The sequence below is a fragment of the Coregonus clupeaformis genome, chromosome 9 (genome assembly GCF_020615455.1).
Source record: "Coregonus clupeaformis isolate EN_2021a chromosome 9, ASM2061545v1, whole genome shotgun sequence".
NCBI lineage: Eukaryota > Metazoa > Chordata > Actinopteri > Salmoniformes > Salmonidae > Coregonus > Coregonus clupeaformis.
This window is the reverse complement of record NC_059200.1, coordinates 26,432,919-26,452,443: the sequence shown is the minus strand read 5'-3', so window position 1 is coordinate 26,452,443 and position 19,525 is coordinate 26,432,919. Positions and strand designations below refer to the sequence as shown.

Sequence of the window (19,525 nt, the reverse complement as noted above, 5' to 3'; positions counted from 1 at the left end):
GTACGTTTGCCCACTGACAAAGACATGATCAGTCTATCATTTGAATGGTAGGTTTATTTGAACAGTGAGAGACAGAATAACAACAAAAAAATCCAGAAAAACGCATGTCAAAAATGTTATAAATTGATTTTGCATTTTATTGAGGGAAATAAGTACTTGACCCCTCTGCAAAACATGACTTAGTACTTGGTGACAAAACCCTTGTTGGCAATCACAGAGGTCAGACGTTTCTTGTAGTTGGCCACCAGGTTTGCATACATCTCAGGAGGGATTTTGTCCCACTCCTCTTTGTAGATCTTCTCCAAGTCATTAAGGTTTCGAGGCTGACGTTTGGCAACTCTAACCTTCAGCTCCCCCCACAGATTTTCTATGGGATTAAGTTCTGGAGACTGGCTAGGCCACTCCAGGACCTTAATGTGCTTCTTCTTGAGCCACTCCTTTGTTGCCTTGGCCGTGTGTTTTGGGTCATTGTCACGACCCATTTTCAATGCCCTGGCTGAGGGAAGGGGGTTCTCACCCAAGATTTGACGGTACATGGCCCCGTCCATCGTCCCTTTGATGCGGAGAAGTTGTCCTGTCCCCTTATCAGAAAAACACCCCCAAAGCATAATGTTTCCACCTCCATGTTTGACGGTGGGGATGGTGTTCTTGGGGTCATAGGCAGCATTCCTCCTCCTCCAAACACGGCGAGTTGAGTTGATGCCAAAGAGCTCGATTTTGGTCTCATCTGATCACAACACTTTCACCCAGTTCTCCTCTGAATCATTCAGATGTTCATTGGCAAACTTCAGACGGGCCTGTATATGTGCTTTCTTGAGCAGGGGGACCTTGCGGGCGCTGCAGGATTTCAGTCGTTCACGGCGTAGTGTGTTACCAATTGTTTTCTTGGTGACTATGGTCCCAGCTGCCTTGAGATCATTGACAAGATCCTCCCGTGTAGTTCTGGGCTGATTCCTCACCGCTCTCATGATCATTGCAACTCCACGAGGTGAGATCTTGCATGGAGCCACAAGCCAAGGGAGATTGACAGGTCTTTTGTGTTTCTTCCATTTGCGAATAATCGCACCAACTGCTGTCACCTTCTCACCAAGCTGCTTGGCGATGGTCTTGTAGCCCATTCCAGCCTTGTGTAGGTCTACAATCTTGTCCCTGACATCATTGGAGAGCTCTTTGGTCTTGGCCATGGTGGAGAGTTTGGAATCTGATTGATTGATTGCTTCTGTGGACAGGTGTCTCCCTTTAAGAGTATGCTCCTAATCTCAGCTCATTACCTGTATAAAAGACACCTGGAGCCAGAAATCTTTCTGATTGAGAGGGGGTCAAATACTTATTTCCCTCATTCAAATGCAAATCAATTTATAACATTTTTTACATGCGTTTTTCTGGATTTCTTTGTTGTTATTCTGTCTCTCACTGTTCAAATAAACCTACCATTGAAATTATAGACTGATCATTTCTTTGTCAGAAGGGGGATCAAATACTTTTTTCCCTCATCAGGGTAGTAAGTTAGTGGTCTGTTGATATCTCTTTGGTGGTGTAGGGGCTGTGCTTTGTACAATGGGGAAAAAAAGTATTTAGTCAGCCACCAATTGTGCAAGTTCTCCCACTTAAAAAGATGAGAGAGGCCTGTAATTTTCATCATAGGTACACGTCAACAAAATGAGAAAAAATAATCCAGAAAATCACATTGTAGGATTTCTAATGAATTTATTTGCAAATTATGGTGGAAAATAAGTATTTGGTCAATAACAAAAGTTTCTCAATACTTTGTTATATACCCTTTGTTGGCAATGACACAGGTCAAACGTTTTCTGTAAGTCTTCACAAGGTTTTCACACACTGTTGCTGGTATTTTGGCCCATTCCGCCATGCAGATCTCCTCTAGAGCAGTGATGTTTTGGGGCTGTCGCTGGGCAACACGGACTTTCAACTCCCTCCAAAGATTTTCTATGGGGTTGAGATCTTTAGACTGGCTAGGCCACTCCAGGACCTTGAAATGCTTCTTACGAAGCCACTCCTTCGTTGCCCGGGCGGTGTGTTTGGGATCATTGTCATGCTGAAAGACCCAGCCATGTTTCATCTTCAATGCTCTTGCTGATGGAAGGAGGTTTTCACTCAAAATCTCACGATACATGGCCCCATTCATTCTTTCCTTTACACGGATCAGTCGTCCTGGTCCCTTTGCAGAAAAACAGCCCCAAAGCATGATGTCTCCACCCCCATGCTTCACAGTAGGTATGGTGTTCTTTGGATGCAACTCAGCATTCTTTGTCCTCCAAACACGACGAGTTGAGTTTTTACCAAAAAGTTCTATTTAGGTTTCATCTGACCATATGACATTCTCCCAATCCTCTTCTGGATCATCCAAATGCACTCTAGCAAACTTCAGACGGGCCTGGACATGTACTGGCTTAAGCAGGGGGACACGTCTGGCACTGCAGGATTTGAGTCCCTGGCGGCGTAGTGTGTTACTGATGGTAGGCTTTGTTACTTTGGTCCCAGCTCTCTGCAGGTCATTCACTAGGTCCCCCCGTGTGGTTCTGGGATTTTTGCTCACCGTTCTTGTGATCATTTTGACCCCACGGGGTGAGATCTTGCGTGGAGCCCCAGATCGAGGGAGATTATCAGTGGTCTTGTATGTCTTCCATTTCCTAATAATTGCTCCCACAGTTGATTTCTTTAAACCAAGCTGCTTACCTATTGCAGATTCAGTCTTCCCAGCCTGGTGCAGGTCTACAATTTTGTTTCTGGTGTCCTTTGACAGCTCTTTGGTCTTGGCCATAGTGGAGTTTGGAGTGTGACTGTTTGAGGTTGTGGACAGGTGTCTTTTATACTGATAACAAGTTCAAACAGGTGCCATTAATACAGGTAACGAGTGGAGGACAGAGGAGCCTCTTAAAGAAGAAGTTACAGGTCTGTGAGAGCCAGAAATCTTGCTTGTTTGTAGGTGACCAAATACTTATTTTCCACCATAATTTGCAAATAAATTCATAAAAAATCCTACAATGTGATTTTCTGGAAAAAAAATTCTCAATTTGTCTGTCATAGTTGACGTGTACCTATGATGAAAATTACAGGCCTCTCTCATCTTTTTAAGTGGGAGAACTTGCACAATTGGTGGCTGACTAAATACTTTTTTTCCCCACTGTAAAAAGGGCTCTATAAATACATTTGATTGATTGATTGATTGACTAGACAGCAATAACATTCTTCCTCCATGAGCTATACAGGGAAGGATAATGACTTTCATCATCATGACCGTGTGTGTGTGTCTCACCAGGCTGGTTAGCTGCTGTTCCAGGGAGCTCTTGTCCTCCTCTACCGAGTGTAGCTGTTTCTGCCTGCTGTCCAGATCCACACTCAGTTCACTGATCTGGAGGGGAAGACAGGCGGGAGACATAGTAATGTCAAAAGGGAGGCAAAACCAGAGGATTGTAAATGCAAAGACCATGGGTATGACCGGGCTGGAACAAAAGCCTACACACACAGGGTGGAACAAAAGCTGTGCACACACAGCAGGCCAGGACTGGCAGCCTGACCACATTCAACAGACATCTGCTTTGGAACATATACTGAACAAAAATATAAATGCATCATGCAACAATTTCAATGAGTTACAGTTCATATACGGAAATCAGTCAATAGAAATAAATAAATGAGGCCCTAATCTATGGATTTCACATGACTGGACAGGGGCGCAGCCATAGGCCTACCCACTGGGGAGCCAGGCGCAGCCAATCAGAATTCGTTTTTCCCCACAAAAGGGCTTTATTACAGACAGAAATACTTATTCTACAGAAATAGTTTCATCAGCTGTCTGTGTGGCTGGTCTCAGACGATCCTGCAGGTGAAGCAGGTGAAGAAGCCAGATGTGGAGGTCCTGGGCTGGCGTGGTTACACGTGGTCTGCGGTTGTGAGGTCGGTTGGACGTACTGCCAAATTCTCTAAAACGACTTTGGAGGCGGCTTATGGTACAGAAATTGGACATTCCTGCAGTCAGCATGCCAATTGCACGCTCCCTCAAAACTTGAGACATATGTGGCATTGTTGTGTGACAAAACTGCACATTTTAGAGTGGTCTTTTATTGTCCCCAGCACAAGGTGCACCTGTGTAATGATCATGCTGTTTAATCAGCTTCTTGATATGCCACACCGGTCAGGTGAATGGATTATCTTGGCAAAGGAGAAATGCTCACTAACGGGTGTAAACAACTTTGTGCACAAAATTTGAGAGAAATAAGCTTTTTGTACGTATGGAAAATTTCAGGGATCTTTTATTTCAGCTCATGAAACACTTTACATGTTGCGTTTTTATTTTTGTTCAGTATACATTTGTGTACCTCCATTTAGTATGATATGTTACGTTAAGTTACAAATGGAATAATGGTCTGGTTACTTATGACAGAAACAAGGTTGGTCGTGGAGGATGGGTGGGAGGATGAGTGGTCTCAGAGCAAGACGTATAATACTATACGTCCGCAAAGATGTATGATACGTTACATCATCTAATTCGTATGATATTGTACGACCAGGTATGACGTATGATACTATATGTCCTCCAATTCGTATGATAATGTCCGACCAATATTCCGTTCATAACGTAACGCAACATATCATACTAAATAGAGGGACACAAATGTACGTCCCAAATCCTACAAATTGCCCTGAGGCCAGTTTGGGACTTGAGTTGCCCATCCTTGGGAGAGGGGTAGGAGCTAAGGGGTTATTAAGGGGATGTTTTTTGACCAGGGCTATGAGACCCCCCACCTTCTTCTCCTGGGACTGGGCCCGGGCCTTGAGGTTGCTGAGCTCCTCTGGTGACAGTGATACAGCGCCCACTGTCTGCTGGGAGGAGCATAGTCTCAACTGCAGCTCCGCTACCTCTCTCTCCAGCTCCATGATCCTGGACCGCTCAGACACTGTGGCCACCTGGGGAGAGAGAGAAGGGGGAGGGAGAATAAGAGGGGGGAATGAGAGGGGAGAGAGTAGAGAGAGAGCCAGCCCTAGCCCATCCATCTTTTTTGAGATAGGGCTGGGCGATACAGACAAAAATCTATTTAAAAAATAAATCCAATATAATTTATTCACTATATGAAGAACAGTATCAAGGCAAGGTAAGAGTGTGCAGGTAAGACTCGGGTATTAGTCGCAGCAGCATGAGAACAGCTTTTTGTTCCAGAGAGTTTGGGGCATGCAGAGGAAACATTATGGAATGCTGTGGCAATTTGACAATTTCCTCCTGAGAAGAGAGTCCTTTTGGATACATTTCTTCAACATTCTGTCTCCAAGAGGTCTAAACGAAGAACTAGATATAAAACCATTTCTGTAAAATGTGCTCTGCTCACAAGGGGCTGCTTTTTTACATTTTACACAAAAATCTATTTCACACCTATATTACTTGACATGGATAAAATAAAATTAAATGTATTCATGTTTTTCCATATATGTCTACTGTGTAATATTTATTGTGATGTTAATGTACTATATGTATTTAACTGACCGTAAGTACATACCTCTAGAGGTTATTTCAGTGGTGTATGACCTGACGAAAATCCAACTCGGTTCGAAACGTTGTCTTTATTGTGCGTCTGATTAAATCACCACGGAAGCATACCAGAGTTGCAGACATTCCTTTTATTGTGGACATTTATATTGCGATAACTACAATCCACAACATACACCCCAACCCTACTGTGTCTAGAACGTAAGATCCAGGAATATCCAGAGGTAGTACCCGATGATGTCGTATATATTATGTCTATGATGGCATTACCCTAGTGTCCTCTAAGTCCCTCTGCAGTTTGTCAGCTTTGGTCTTTTCAAACAGAAGGCTCTGCTCAAGCTCCTTACTGTGGGCATGCTCCAGCTTGGTCTGCGTCTGTTAGTCAGAGAGAGGAAGAGGAGGAAGAGGAGAACACACCAACACCAGCGTCACATGCCAGCATCATGCCACATACAAGGATAGGACAGCAAACAATGATGTCATAGTAGAGACCAGGAAGTAGGAAGAGCATATGAGAGCCAAAGGTTATATTTCAGTGGGTTCTATTTTATTTCAAATGTTATATTCAAAAGATTCTATTAGAACAAATCCTCAATGAGCAGACCCATATATAGAGGCATATAGGGAATATGGTGCCATTTGAGACACAGCCTAAATCTTATAAAAAGGACTCTAACCCTCTAAAGTGAACCTCTATGGGACTGAGCCGCACACTAACCACCTCTATTTGGGTCTTTGGTTGGCTGAGTCCCAGATGTACAGAGTTCCGCTAACTATCCTCCATGTTGGCACCAACAGCTACATAAAGATAACATTCTTATCAATCTAAGCATTTGTCTTGCAACTTTTCATTAATTGAGTTTGCCAAACTGTGTCTAGTGTATCTATAGATCTGCTTGGATCTATTTTCAGGACAGCTCTATCTTGTGGATTCGGTCCTGTTCACTTTGGCTCCCAGTGCTCTAACACTTTCTTGACAAGGTCTTACAATCAGTGACATCATCGCTCTATCCTTCTTGCTCTTCTGTAAGCGCCAAAGGGAGAGAGAGAGAGAGAGACAGATGAAGGCTTTGTGACATCACCCTCTCCATGAGCGAGGAAGAGAGAGGGAGTGAAGGCGAGAGAGAGAGTTGAAAGAATGTGAAAAGAGAAGAGGCGTGGCAAGGAGAGAAAAGAGAGCTCTCAAGAAGGAGGCGATAGATAGAAAAACAAAGAAAGAATAAGAGGGGAGCAAATAAAAGAACGAAAGCAAGTCATGAATGAGGGAATTGATGAGGAAAATTTTAATTTAATTTAATTTAATGAACGTGTGGATAACCAAAAGCCTTGATAGAATTATTGAAAATAGTTTTGGTTTCTTTATTAGTCCAGCAACAAAAGCCAAAATCAAGAGCAGATATTGTGAAAACCATGAACTCACCACCATGCCAACATGTGCACTTTAGTGGGTAGTAGTGAATAAGGGTTAAAAGATGCACATCCCCAAACTGCTGGAGCTACTGAACCAGACCTTCCAGAGGAGATGTATGAAGTGGGATAGTGAGGAGAGACTATGAAAAATCATTTCAGCTAACCAATTGGATGAGTGAGAGAGCTTCAGCTACCAATCAGATGAGTGAGAAAGCTTCAGCTAACCAATCGGATGAGAGTGAGAGTTTCAGGTAACCAATCGGATGAGAGTGAGAGAGCTTCAGGTAACCAATCAGATGAGTGAGAAAGCTTCAGCTAACCAATCGGATGAGAGTGAGAGAGCTTCAGGTAACCAATCGGATGAGAGTGAGAGAGCTTCAGGTAACCAATCGGATGAGAGTGAGAGAGCTTCTGCTAACCAATCGGATGAGAGTCAGAGAGCTTCAAGTAACCAATCAGATGAGCGAGAGAGCTTCAGCTAACCAACCAAGATGATGAGAACCGTGGTCAACTGGTGAACTATACTGTATTAAACACTCACCCAGCATTGTTCTCTGAGTATATAAAGGGTGTGTCATAGAACAAAACATGGAGTCATGACACAGTACAAATGAGGGTATGGCGTTTTAGATAGACCAAATGAAATGACATAATTATGTATCGGTGTTTCATGAGTAGTTGAAATGAGAAAGGTGCAACAACTGTGTAACAACATCAGCTCTATGTGGTTTTCACTATGTGAAATAACATTGTCTGGGTTCTGTTAGCTTAGGTAAAAAATGGAATCAGACTGTGTGTGTGTGTGTGTGTGTGTCAGAGTAGAGAGTACTGAATCATTTGTTTACCTCTAGGTCACCTTTAGTGATGCAAGCCTCTTCCACAGTGAACTGCAGGTCTTCCACTTTCCTGTCAGACAGATAGAAAGAGTCATCCTACCCTCCTCTCCTCCAACATCCCAGGCTCCATCCCCTACCATGCAAGACGCACACACCTCTTCTCCTCCTCCAGTTGGCTGAGCAGCTCCACCTTGTCTCTGTCTGCCGTCTCCACCAGTTTATGCAACTGGTCCAGCTTATCTTCCATCTCCCTAGCATACTAGCACACACACACACCCACCCACACACACACACCCACACACACGCACCCACACACACACACCCACACCCACACCCACACACACACACCCACACACACCCACACACACACACACACACACACACACACACACACACACACAAGCGCTATATGAATGCATTTCGATAGTACAGTACAGTGTCATGACATTGAAAAGTGGACATTGTACTGTAAGTAAGGTTTGCTATAGGTCATAGGTCATACTTTTCTATGGTCAACAACATAAAGCCTGTGTGGGAGACGGATAGTCCAGGTGTGTATTGTATTTTTCTCTTTCTGTGTGTATGTGTTTTCTACCCGTCCCTCACCTGCTCCTGAACCTTCGTGAGCAGAGACAGTTCCTGCTGCACCTCTCCAGCATGGCTGGTTGCCTTGGCCACCTCCCCGCGTTCCATGTCCCTCTCGGCCAATAGCTGTTCGATGTGCTGCTGCTTCTCCTTCAGGGCTTCCTGTAGCGCTGTGGTGCCAGAGATCTTACGAGCATACCGCGACGAGGTCTCTGTCAACTGGGGGTAGTGAGACGGACACATTCAGAGAGCAGAGGAAAGAAAAAAACGGACTTGGACCATACGTCGGGACTACCGGCCGTGGTGACTCCTTGCTGTCCCCAGTCCGCCTGGCCTTGCTGCTATTCCAGTTTCAACTGTTCTGCCTGCGGTTACGAAACCCCTACCTGTCCCAGACCTGCTGTTTTCAACTCTTAATGATCGGCTATGAAAAGCCAACTGAGAGACCTGAGCCCTAGGACCATACGTCGGGACTACCGGCCGTGGTGACTCCTTGCTGTCCCCAGTCCGCCTGGCCTTGCTGCTATTCCAGTTTCAACTGTTCTGCCTGCGGTTATGGAACCCCTACCTGTCCCAGACCTGCTGTTTTCAACTCTTAATGATCGGCTATGAAAAGCCAACTGAGATTTATTCCTGATTATTATTTGACCATGCTTGTCACTTATGAACATTTTTGAACATCTTGGTATGGTTCTGTTATAATCTCCACCCGGCACAGCCAGAAGAGGACTGGCCACCCCTCATAGCCTGGTTCCTCTCTAGGTTTCTTCCTAGGTTTTGGCCTTTCTAGGGAGTTTTTCCTAGCCACCGTGCTTCTACACCTGCATTACTAGCTGTTTGGGGTTTTAGGCTGGGTTTCTGTACAGCACTTCGAGATATTAGCTGATGTACGAAGGGCTATATAAAATAAAATTGATTGATTGACTTGCTCGTGTGTGCGTGCGTGCTTGTCAAATCAAATCAAATCAAATGTTATTTGTCACGTACACGTGTTTAGCAGATGTTATGGCGGATGTAGCGAAATGCTTGTGCTTCTAGCTCCGACAGTGCAGTAATATCTAACAAGTAATATCTAACAATTTCACAACATATACCCAATACACACAAAACTAGTAAGGAATGGACAAGCAATGACAGAGCGGCATGGACTAAGACACAGTAGAGTATTATAGAATAGAATGCAGTATATACATATGAGATGAGTAGTGCAAGATATGTAAACATTATTAAAGTGACTAGTGTTCCATTTCTTAAAGTGGCCAGTGATTTCAATAGGCAGCAGCAGCCTCTAGTGTGTGTATGTGTTTGTGTTTGTCTCACCAGGCCAGCGCGGCTGGGTTTCCCACTAACAGAGGAAGTGACAGAGCTCAGGGAGCTCATGGAGGAGGCGCTGGGACTCCTCTTCATGGTGGAGTGTCTCCGAGAGGAGGCCTTGGCTTTAGCCAGGGTGCTGGGGAAGCCGATACGAGTCACTTTATGGACTGGAGCAAACAGTCCGTATCGCGGCAGGCACTGGAAATACCTGGAGACAAAAGAAAGAGAAAACAGAGGATGTCAACAACACTGATTCAGTGTAGAGGGTCCCCACTCAAAAGGTTTCAAAGTTATTTTATGCTATTTATTTATTTCAGAGGCAACAAGAGCCAAACAAACGTTGCATGTCAACAACAATGAACACTGACTGCAATTTGTATACCGCCCCAACAGATCCACAGATGACACGATCTGTATTGCACTCCACACTTCCCTTTCCCACCTGGACAAAAGGAACACCTACTTAAGAATGCTATTCATTGACTACAGCTCAGTGTTAAACACCATAGGGCTCTGCAAGCTCACCAATAAGCTAAGGACCCTGGGATTAAACCTCTCCCTCTGCAACTGGATCCTGGACTTCCTGACGGGCCCCCCCAGGTGGTTAGTGTAGGCAACAACACATCCACCACGCTGACCCTCAACACGGGGGCCCCTCAGGGGTGTGTGCTTAGTCCCCTCCTGTACTCCTTGTTCACTCACGACCACGTGGCCGCACACGACTCCAACACCATCATTAAGTTTGCCAACGAAACGACGGTGGTAGGCCTGATTACGACGACAGTAACACAGCCTACAGGGAGGAGGTCATAGACCTGGCAGTGTGGTGCCAGGACAACAACCTCTCCCTCAACGTCAGCAAGACAAAGGAGCTGATAGTGGACTACAGGAAACGGAGAGCCGGGCTGAAGTGGAGCGGGTCAAGAGCTTCAAGTTCCTCATGGACCACACACACCAACACAGTCGTGAAGAGGGCACGAAAACGTCTCTTCCCCCTCAGGAGGTTGAAAAGATTTGGAATGGGCCCTCAGATCCTCTAAAAGTTCTACAGCTGCACCATTGAGAGCATCTTGACTGACTGCATCACCGCTTGGTATGGCAACTGCTTGGCATCCGACCACAAGGCGCTACAGAGGGTAGTGCGTACGGCGCAGTACATCAATGGGGCCGAGCTCCCTGCCGTCCAGGACCTCTATACCAGGCGGTGTCTGAGGAAGGCCCTAAAAATTGTCAAAGACTCCAGCCACCCAAGTTATAGACTGTTCTCTCTGCTTGCGCACGGCAAGCGGTACCGGAGCACCAAGTCTGGGACCAAAAGGCTCCTGAACAGCTTCCACCCCCAAGCCATAAGACTGCAGGTAGCTTAGTGGGTAAGAGCGTTGTGCCAGTAACCGAAAGGTCGCTGGTTCTAATCCCCGAGCCGACTAGGTGAAAAATCTGTCGATGTGCCCTTAAGCAAGGCACTTAACCCTAATTGCTCCTGTAAATCGCTCTGGATAAGAGCGTCTGCTAAATGACGTAAATGTAAAAAATGTAATATTGCTGCTAGTAAGATTGCACCTAAATCAACCATTTATCAGATCATCAAGAACTTCAAGGAGAGAGGTTCAATTGTTGTGAAGAAGGCGCCAGGGCGCCCAAGAAAGTCCAGCAAGCGCCAGGACCGTCTCCTAAAGTTGATTCAGCTGCGGGATCGGGGCACCACCAGTGCAGAGCTTGCTCAGGAATGTCAGCAGGCAGGTGTGAGTGCATCTGCATGCACAATGAGGCGAAGACTTTTGGAGGATGGCCTGGTGTCAAGAAGGGCAGCAAAGAAGCCACTTCTCTCCAGGAAAAACATCAGGGACAGACTGATATTCTGCAAAAGGTACAGGGATTGGACTGCTGACGACTGGGGTAAAGTCATTTTCTCTGATGAATCCCCTTTCCGATTGTTTGGGGCATCCAGAAAACACCTTGTCCGGAGAAGACAAGGTGAGTGCTACCATCAGTCATGTGTCATGCCAACAGTAAAGCATCCAGAGACCATTCATGTGTGGGGTTGCTTCTCAGCCAAGGGAGTGGGCTCACTCACAATTTTGCCTAAGAACACAGCCATGAATAAAGAATGGTACCAACACATCCTCAGAGAGCAACTTCTCCCAACCATCCAAGAACAGTTTGGTGACGACCAATGCCTTTTCCAGCATAATGGAGCACCTCGCCATAAGGCAAAAGTGATAACTAAGTTGTTCGGGGAACAAAACATGGCCAGGAAACTCCCCAGACCTTAATCCCATTGAGAACTTGTGGTCGATCCTCAAGAGGCGGGTGGACAAACAAAAACCCACAAATTCTGACAAACTCCAAGCATTGATTATGCAAGAATGGGCTGCCATCAGTCAGGATGTGGCCCAGAAGTTAATTGACAGCATGCCAGGGCGGATTGCAGAGGTCTTGATAAAGAAGGGTCAACACTGCAAATATTGACTCTTTGCATAAACTTAATGTAATTGTCAATAAAAGCCTTTGACACTTATGGAATGCTTGTAATTATACTTCAGCATACCATAGTAACATCTGACAAAAATATCTCATAACACTGAAGCAGCGAACTTTGTGAAGACCAATACTTGTGTCATTCTCAAAACCTTTGACCACGACAAACACACACACACACTACATAAGCTCACACACAAAAAAACCACACACACATACATATTGACGACAAACACACACTCACACATAGACACACTTTCACACTCGCTGCTCCTACTCTGTTTATTATCTATCCTGATTGCTTAGTCACTTTTACCCCTACCTATATGTACATATTACCTCAATCACCTTAACTACCTCGTACCCCCAGAACATTGACTTAGGTACCGGTACACCTTGTATATAGCCTCGTTATTGTTATTTTATTGTGTTACTCTTTCCTTTTTTAGTTTTTATTTGCTAATCTTCTTACTTTTTAACTCTGCATTGTTGGGAAAGGGCTCGTAAGTAAGCATTTCACGGTGAAGTGTACACTTGTTGTATTCGGCGCATGTGACAAATAAAATGTGATTTTATGTATTTATTTTTGACTTGCATCATAATCATAAGAGGACGGGTTTTTATTCAGTATCATTATTTTAAGGCTCGTGTCATATTATATCTAACCTGGTTCCAGCCACAGCTCCATCATTCTTCCCAAGAGGTTCGTCCAGCTCCACTCCACACCACTCCGCCTTGGCAAAGTCTGTCTCCCCCATGAACCTCACCACCCCTGCCTTAGTACCCCCCACCTTGAGAGAGATAGAGAGGTGGGAGAGAGAAAGAGAGGTGGGTAGAGAAGGAGAAAGCGCTGTGAGTTAACACATCTGTGAGCCAGAAACACAAACATGTGCACACATACACAAACACACACACACACAGACACACACTCACCAGCACGCGGTCTCCCAGTCTCAGTTCTCTTCTGGTCTTCTTGGCTGAGTCAGTCTCAGAGAGGTTGGACACTGACCCACTGCCCGTCACGGTTCTACTCAGCGGTGTCTTGGTGCTGTTACCAGTGGTAGTAGCAGCCCCAGCAGCAGCAGAGCTAGGGGAGTTGGCCCCTGTCACGCCAGGGTTAGGCTGCCCACCATTGGCCTCCCTCTCCGGCAATGCTGTCTTGGTCAACTTGGAGGGCCGTGTGAATATCCCTCTTCCGTCCTCACACTGGAAGTACTGGACCCCCGCTACCGACCCGTCGTTCTTCCCGATAGCCTCATCCAGGATGATGCCGGCCCACTGGCCCGGGGCAAACTGTGTACCCCCCAGGAAGTGGACATATCCTGGCTTGTTACCGTTGACCCACACCTTCTCCCCCACCTGGTAGTCCACTGCTCCATCCTGGGTGGGAGACTTCTCAGGGGGCACAGGCTTGGAAGCAGCTGGAAAAACAATCATCCTCATCATCTGCAGCACACACACACACACACACACGATGAGCCCTGCGGATGATTCTTACCAGAGGAAGGGGAGGTACGTGTTGGTAACCCAGTTGGCCTGGTTATCTTACTGGGGGGCTTGATTCCGCTGGGCTTGCCTGTGCTCATGGTTCCAGCTCGGTCCTGAAGGGGCTAAGGCTAGGGGCTACTGGAGCAGAAGCTGGGGCTGGCCTCTTGTAAGGATGGGGGACTAGGCCTTCCTTCCCCACCACCCACCTCACTCTGCCCCACCTTGAGGCCCAGACCTGGGAGACACAAGACACAGAATAGGTCTACATAGATTTCATTTGGATTTCATTAAGTTCACAAAAATAACATGCAATTCATTATGAAGCTCATTATTGAATGTCAGTGTCTGTGGTAGTACGATTATGTAATGACAATGTTTATACATCAGGAAGTAGTAGTGGACTAGAGAGAGAACAGAGAGATAAAGACAGACAGAAAGAAAGACACAGTTTAAGGCCAAACACACAATGGACAGGAAGTCAAGACATTTTAAACCCAACCAGCAGCACTTCACACTTACAAGGTACACACACACACACACACACTCAGGAAACAGCATCATTATAACTACATTATACTTCTGGAATGGTGCTTGTTACTGGACAGGCCTGACTAGTGACTAAGATATCTGTCCAGAATGACATGACTAAATGGCCTTAAACAAAGCAGAGCAGCCATCCTATATCTATGGAGGCTCAGAGAGATGCTCCAGTCCCATCCCTCATCCAGTCAGGGTTTAGCTGGGAAACATTGGCCACTTGTTCTCTGTCTTCCCTATGGGGGGAAAGACACTATAGGAACTGTCTGAATCTTGGACGCAGCTCAACACTAGTTTGACCACAGTCTCGTCTATCATTGCTTCAATTAGGCATATGGCTTGCATTTATATAGGCTAGTGCCCATTAAAGCAGCAATCAGCAGTATAAACAATAACACAGCTTGTCACCACCCCTGTTTCGGTAAAAGGCTGAGGGGGTTGGAGAAATGTAATCGATCTCAAATTCAGACAGCTATGGATGCAAGGCCTGCCCATACATGATATAAAAACTATAGTTTTAACCATGTTTTGAGGCTATATAGTTTTTGTTTACATTCACCGGTAGACAGTATCCTTCGCTCCCCGCCTGCTGAACACCTGCCCTCAGTCTTTAACAGAACTGCTCAAACGAATGCTTACACACCGAGACACATGCGCACGAGCTCATCCATCCACACAGAGACGCACATGCAATTATTGAAGTGGGAATATTTTCATGCTGTGAGAAATGTTACAACATGACAACACAATCAAAACGATTGGAATCGTGTCGCCCCCGCCTCCCGCCTGCTGTGTAAACCGTCTGTCGGTGGCAAAGGACACTGTCTACCGGTGTACGGCTAGCTAGCTACTGTTGTCGCTCCCGCCCTGTGTGGAGTTTATCGTCAGCTGGCATCCAACGTTATTGTGCATTAACGCCACCTAATGTATTGGAGCGCTCCCGCCTTGTCCTAGTTAAGAAATTGACCAATAGAAGTATAAAGAGGGGTTCGTGTAGATGCTGGAATGCCCACATGTAGGAACGCCCCGAATTGCAGGCCGCAATTGCACCCTTCTCGCTGCATGGTGATGTAGACAGGGACGCTCCTCCCCCTCGGTGTGTCAGACCAAAACAATGCCAGTATGATGCTGTCAAATAGAGCTGTTGTTGTCTCTGGCTGCTATTAACTCTGTATAACCACTCTCTAGATCGTAATACACGTATTATAAGACATGAATATTGAAACTGTTGGGTTTTATTTTTCTCATAATTGGATCTGTATGTGATGAATAGCTTGGAAGGAATGCATTAATGAGGAGCACTGTACTGATATGGATTGTTTCACATAACAGGCTGTTGTTATTCATGTAAGGAACGTTAGGGGTAGGACAGATAAGACTTGTATTTCTTACAGATACGAACACTCTCTCTTTGTAGTCTGTGAAACTGTCCTTGAACATGGAGTACAGTGGAATGGTGTCTTTTGGGTGCTGACTCCGCAGGTTATTATCATTGCAACTATGCCTGGCAACAAATGAAACGCCGAGGAGTTGGGACCAACCACTGCGCCAACGGATTGGCTGAACCACACTCAGTCCTTTGCTCTGGTTGGCCAACAGAAGAGGTGGAGGCTTTCTGTCAGAGTATTTGAGAAAGAATCTGTAAACAATAATTCTAGTTAACTGAGTGCCCTGCGTGGTATTTCAGTGGACCCGTATATACGAACCTTCATACTTATCATACATACATTTTGCATATAATAAATTAAGCTTGGATTGAAGATCTCTTGATTCTCATTCCAATACCAGATTTGAATTACGCAATTTCTAACAATTGGTGACCTCCGACTGTGATCTGGTGGCGGAACTTCGCTGGAATTCACCCAGCCTATTGGACATCACTGGAATTCACCCAGCCTATTGGACATCACTGTCATCGAACTGTGTTTCACAAATTGCCCGGGCTTCTATAAAGGTAAGCAAAACACCTATTGTAATATAACTGAAGTTTTGCACATTGGCTTTATCCAAATTAATTTTGTGAAGCACCTGTTTGATGTAAGTGAACCCTATTATACTATAAATAACGATTACAGTATACTACTTCGATTTCATAATGTACTATGCAAATGTTTGATAATTGTGATGGTTAAACCCATGGAATAGTAGAGGTGGCTGTGTGCCCCATAGTAGAGGTGGCTGTGTGCCCCATAGTAGAGGTGGCTGTGTGCCCCATAGTAGAGGTGGCTGTGTGCCCCATAGTAGAGGTGGCTGTGTGCCCCATAGTAGAGGTGGCTGTGTGCCCCATAGTAGAGGTGGCTGTGTGCCCCATAGTAGAGGTGGCTGTGTACCCCATAGTAGAGGTGGCTGTGTGCCCCATAGTAGAGGTGGCTGTGTGCCCCATAGTAGAGGTGGCTGTGTGCCCCATAGTAGAGGTGGCTGTGTACCCCATAGTAGAGGTGGCTGTGTGCCCCATAGTAGAGGTGGCTGTGTGCCCCATAGTAGAGGTGGCTGTGTGCCCCATAGTAGAGGTGGCTGTGTGCCCCATTGTAGAGGTGGCTGTGTGCCCCATAGTAGAGGTGGCTGTGTGCCCCATAGTAGAGGTGGCTGTGTGCCCCATAGTAGAGGTGGCTGTGTGCCCCATAGTAGAGGTGGCTGTGTGCCCCATAGTAGAGGTGGCTGTGTGCCCCATAGTAGAGGTGGCTGTGTGCCCCATAGTAGAGGTGGCTGTGTGCCCCATAGTAGAGGTGGCTGTGTGCCCCATAGTAGAGGTGGCTGTGTGCCCCATTGTAGAGGTGGCTGTGTGCCCCATAGTAGAGGTGGCTGTGTGCCCCATTGTATACCTTTGTTATCTGTGTGTCCTAAGAAACTTTAGTTGTGTGACAAAGAATTACGATTGTGTGTCGAGTGTAAGTGTGTCATTTATGACTGTGATAGGATTATGACTGTGTATTGTGAGTGAGTGTGATAACTGTATACTACGTTTAACTGTGTAATAACTGTGTACCATTTTGGCTGAGAATACAAACAATATTTTAAAACAGTAAATAATGAGAATTACAATTAGGAAATAAAGTTTAAATTGTGCAAACGTTAACAAAAGACACCCATAGGAGGTACTTTAAATAAATAGGCAGTGCGACGCTATGGCACATATCAGTTCAGACTAGATATGACTAGGTTCAAAGGAGACACTTAAAATTCTTTAAGACAGGGGTGACGTATGCATGAGAGTGTGAATGATAAACCTGTATACCTTGATAGAAAACTAATTGGGAATCAAAGACGTCTGTGCCTGTCCAAACTGTATAAATTTGGGGATAACTGTTGGGTTTGTGGTTGCTTAAACCATATAACCCGTTAATAACAATTGGGAACATAAAGCTAAAGTGATTAATTGTGTGACTGAACTGGTTTTGAATAGTTGTGTTGAAACAATTTGGTTTATTATTTGATTCAGTGTTTGATGTTTGACATAGCATAATACTGGTTTTAGGTGCTTGGGTTGAGGCTTCTTTTTTGTTGATTATTTGATGTAATGTTTGACCCTGCAAAATACTGGTTAAACAATTAGACTGAAATAATTCGGTTTATCATTTAAATATAAACATGCACCAACTTTAACTAATTAGGTGGGAATAATTTTATTTAAATAACTAGATGAAAGTACTTTAAATAACCACAGAATATTGGAAACACTAACACAGCTCCTCGAAGGAGCCTGCGCCCACCAGAGGAGAGGGAGAGAGAGTTGCGAGGGGAGGGGCTGGAGACAGCGAGAGTGTGGCTTTTGAAGAGTCAGGAGAGAGAGAGAAGGGGGGTGATTTAGATTGATACAAACAATTATTGATGGGTTAGGACTGGGGATATCTGTATCATTTATATTTGCATTTTTGGTTATTTAGTTAAATAAAGTGGTCTAATGGTATTACTATTACCCATTTGCGTTTTAAACTAAAAATATTAGACCATTAACATTGAAAGCACTTTTTATACAAAATATTGGAGTCAGTAAGGTTTTAAATTACAATTAAGAATAAATAATAAAGTTCTTAAAACAAAAGTGGTGTGGTTGTTTTTCAAATTGGGTTTTTCAAACAAAAAACAACACACCTAGTATGATGTTTATAAAGCCTTGTTTCAATTTTGGGGGGGTTTGAGCAGGTCAGGGTGATAGGTCTTAGAGGAGCACAAAGTGAATTTTATGGAGTTTTTTAGCTTTTGGCTGAGTTTGGGGTATATATGATTTCTTATGAGAATGAATGTCATGAGGACTTAATGAACACTTGGGATAACTAACATTTATGAAATATTTAGAATAATGGTAATGTTTAGTATACTATGGGATTGAACAGTTCGTTAAATGATTTCAATTGCCTCTGAACTCTGTTTTAACATTCTGGTGTTATTTTAATCATCCACACTAGTAAATTCTAAAGGCATGAGAGGAGGACTTTAAGATAGTTTATTTTACTAAGTTGAGGGTAATTTGTAATACTGTGCAAAGTGTGAAGAAGACTATAATTTGGTAATAATATATATGATTTGAACCATAAAATAACAGAAGAGAGAGTGGAGGAATGGCAATTGGATAATGAATTACCAATATTAACTAAAGTGATTGTTTAGGTAGGTGGTAATATTGACACATGGCCAAATCATGTGTCAAATGGGGGATGGATGGTATGGTAGGAGAGGGTAGGATTAAATATTAAATATATACGAAGGAGAGGACAAAATACTTAAAAAAAAAAAAAAAAAACATGTATGATATTTTATTAAACACACCTGTATGTCAGAGGTTTTGTGCCCCACAGGTGAACTAAAGGAGAAGGTGACCCACTCTATCTAACCAGGAGACTGAAGCAGGCCTGGCGGGAAGGGCCCTACCAAGTACTGCCTTTGCCAGCAGAATAGCTGAGAGATCCATCTGGGTGCATGTCACTCACTGCAAAAAGGTAAACCCAGCTACACCTGACGAACAAACACAGAGTTAGGAGAAAGATCCGATCACCATTAGGGCTCGGGGGTTGGCTCCTTAACGAAGATTCCCTTACCCTGTCTGATCATCCCTGTGTGAGTTCGATAGAAGGTGAAGCAATGGGTTGGCCTCTGGCATCTGACATGTTCTCAGGGCGAGGGTGGGGATTCACAGGTCTCCCGACGGTAGGTAGCTGTCTGATTGTGGGGGCCATATTCCTAACACACACGGACCCTCCTGTTTCAGCCAGAAGTGGTAGTTAACCTAACACAAGTTGAAAAGGCATAGGAGACAGCTAGACGTAGGGAAAAGGGAAATACTAGGGACTTTAGGGAAGGACATCACCAATCTCCATACACAGTTTAGGGACAGGTGGAGTATTGTGAAAGTAGGGAATTATCAGAAATGGCAGTG

General features: G+C 44.7%; 1 protein-coding gene across 3 annotated transcripts in view; it reads right to left on the bottom strand.

The window, feature by feature from the left end:
- LOC121574132 (CAP-Gly domain-containing linker protein 1-like) overlaps window positions 1-19,525 on the bottom strand; it is a 50,475-nt gene that overhangs the window by 25,224 nt on the left and 5,726 nt on the right. For 2 of the 3 annotated variants that reach the window (XM_041886744.2, XM_041886746.2), the window contains exons 2-11: window positions 13,625-13,849; window positions 13,060-13,547; window positions 12,793-12,917; window positions 9,655-9,856; window positions 8,356-8,553; window positions 7,905-8,008; window positions 7,759-7,819; window positions 5,774-5,878; window positions 4,768-4,929; window positions 3,278-3,373 (exon numbers count right to left, since the gene is read on the bottom strand). In XM_041886744.2, the coding sequence (XP_041742678.1) occupies window positions 3,278-3,373; window positions 4,768-4,929; window positions 5,774-5,878; window positions 7,759-7,819; window positions 7,905-8,008; window positions 8,356-8,553; window positions 9,655-9,856; window positions 12,793-12,917; window positions 13,060-13,547; window positions 13,625-13,712 (1,629 nt within the window). In that variant the 5' untranslated portion in view covers window positions 13,713-13,849. The remainder of the gene's footprint in view (window positions 1-3,277; window positions 3,374-4,767; window positions 4,930-5,773; window positions 5,879-7,758; window positions 7,820-7,904; window positions 8,009-8,355; window positions 8,554-9,654; window positions 9,857-12,792; window positions 12,918-13,059; window positions 13,548-13,624; window positions 13,850-19,525) is intronic. The other variant, XM_041886747.2, reaches the window with a different exon arrangement.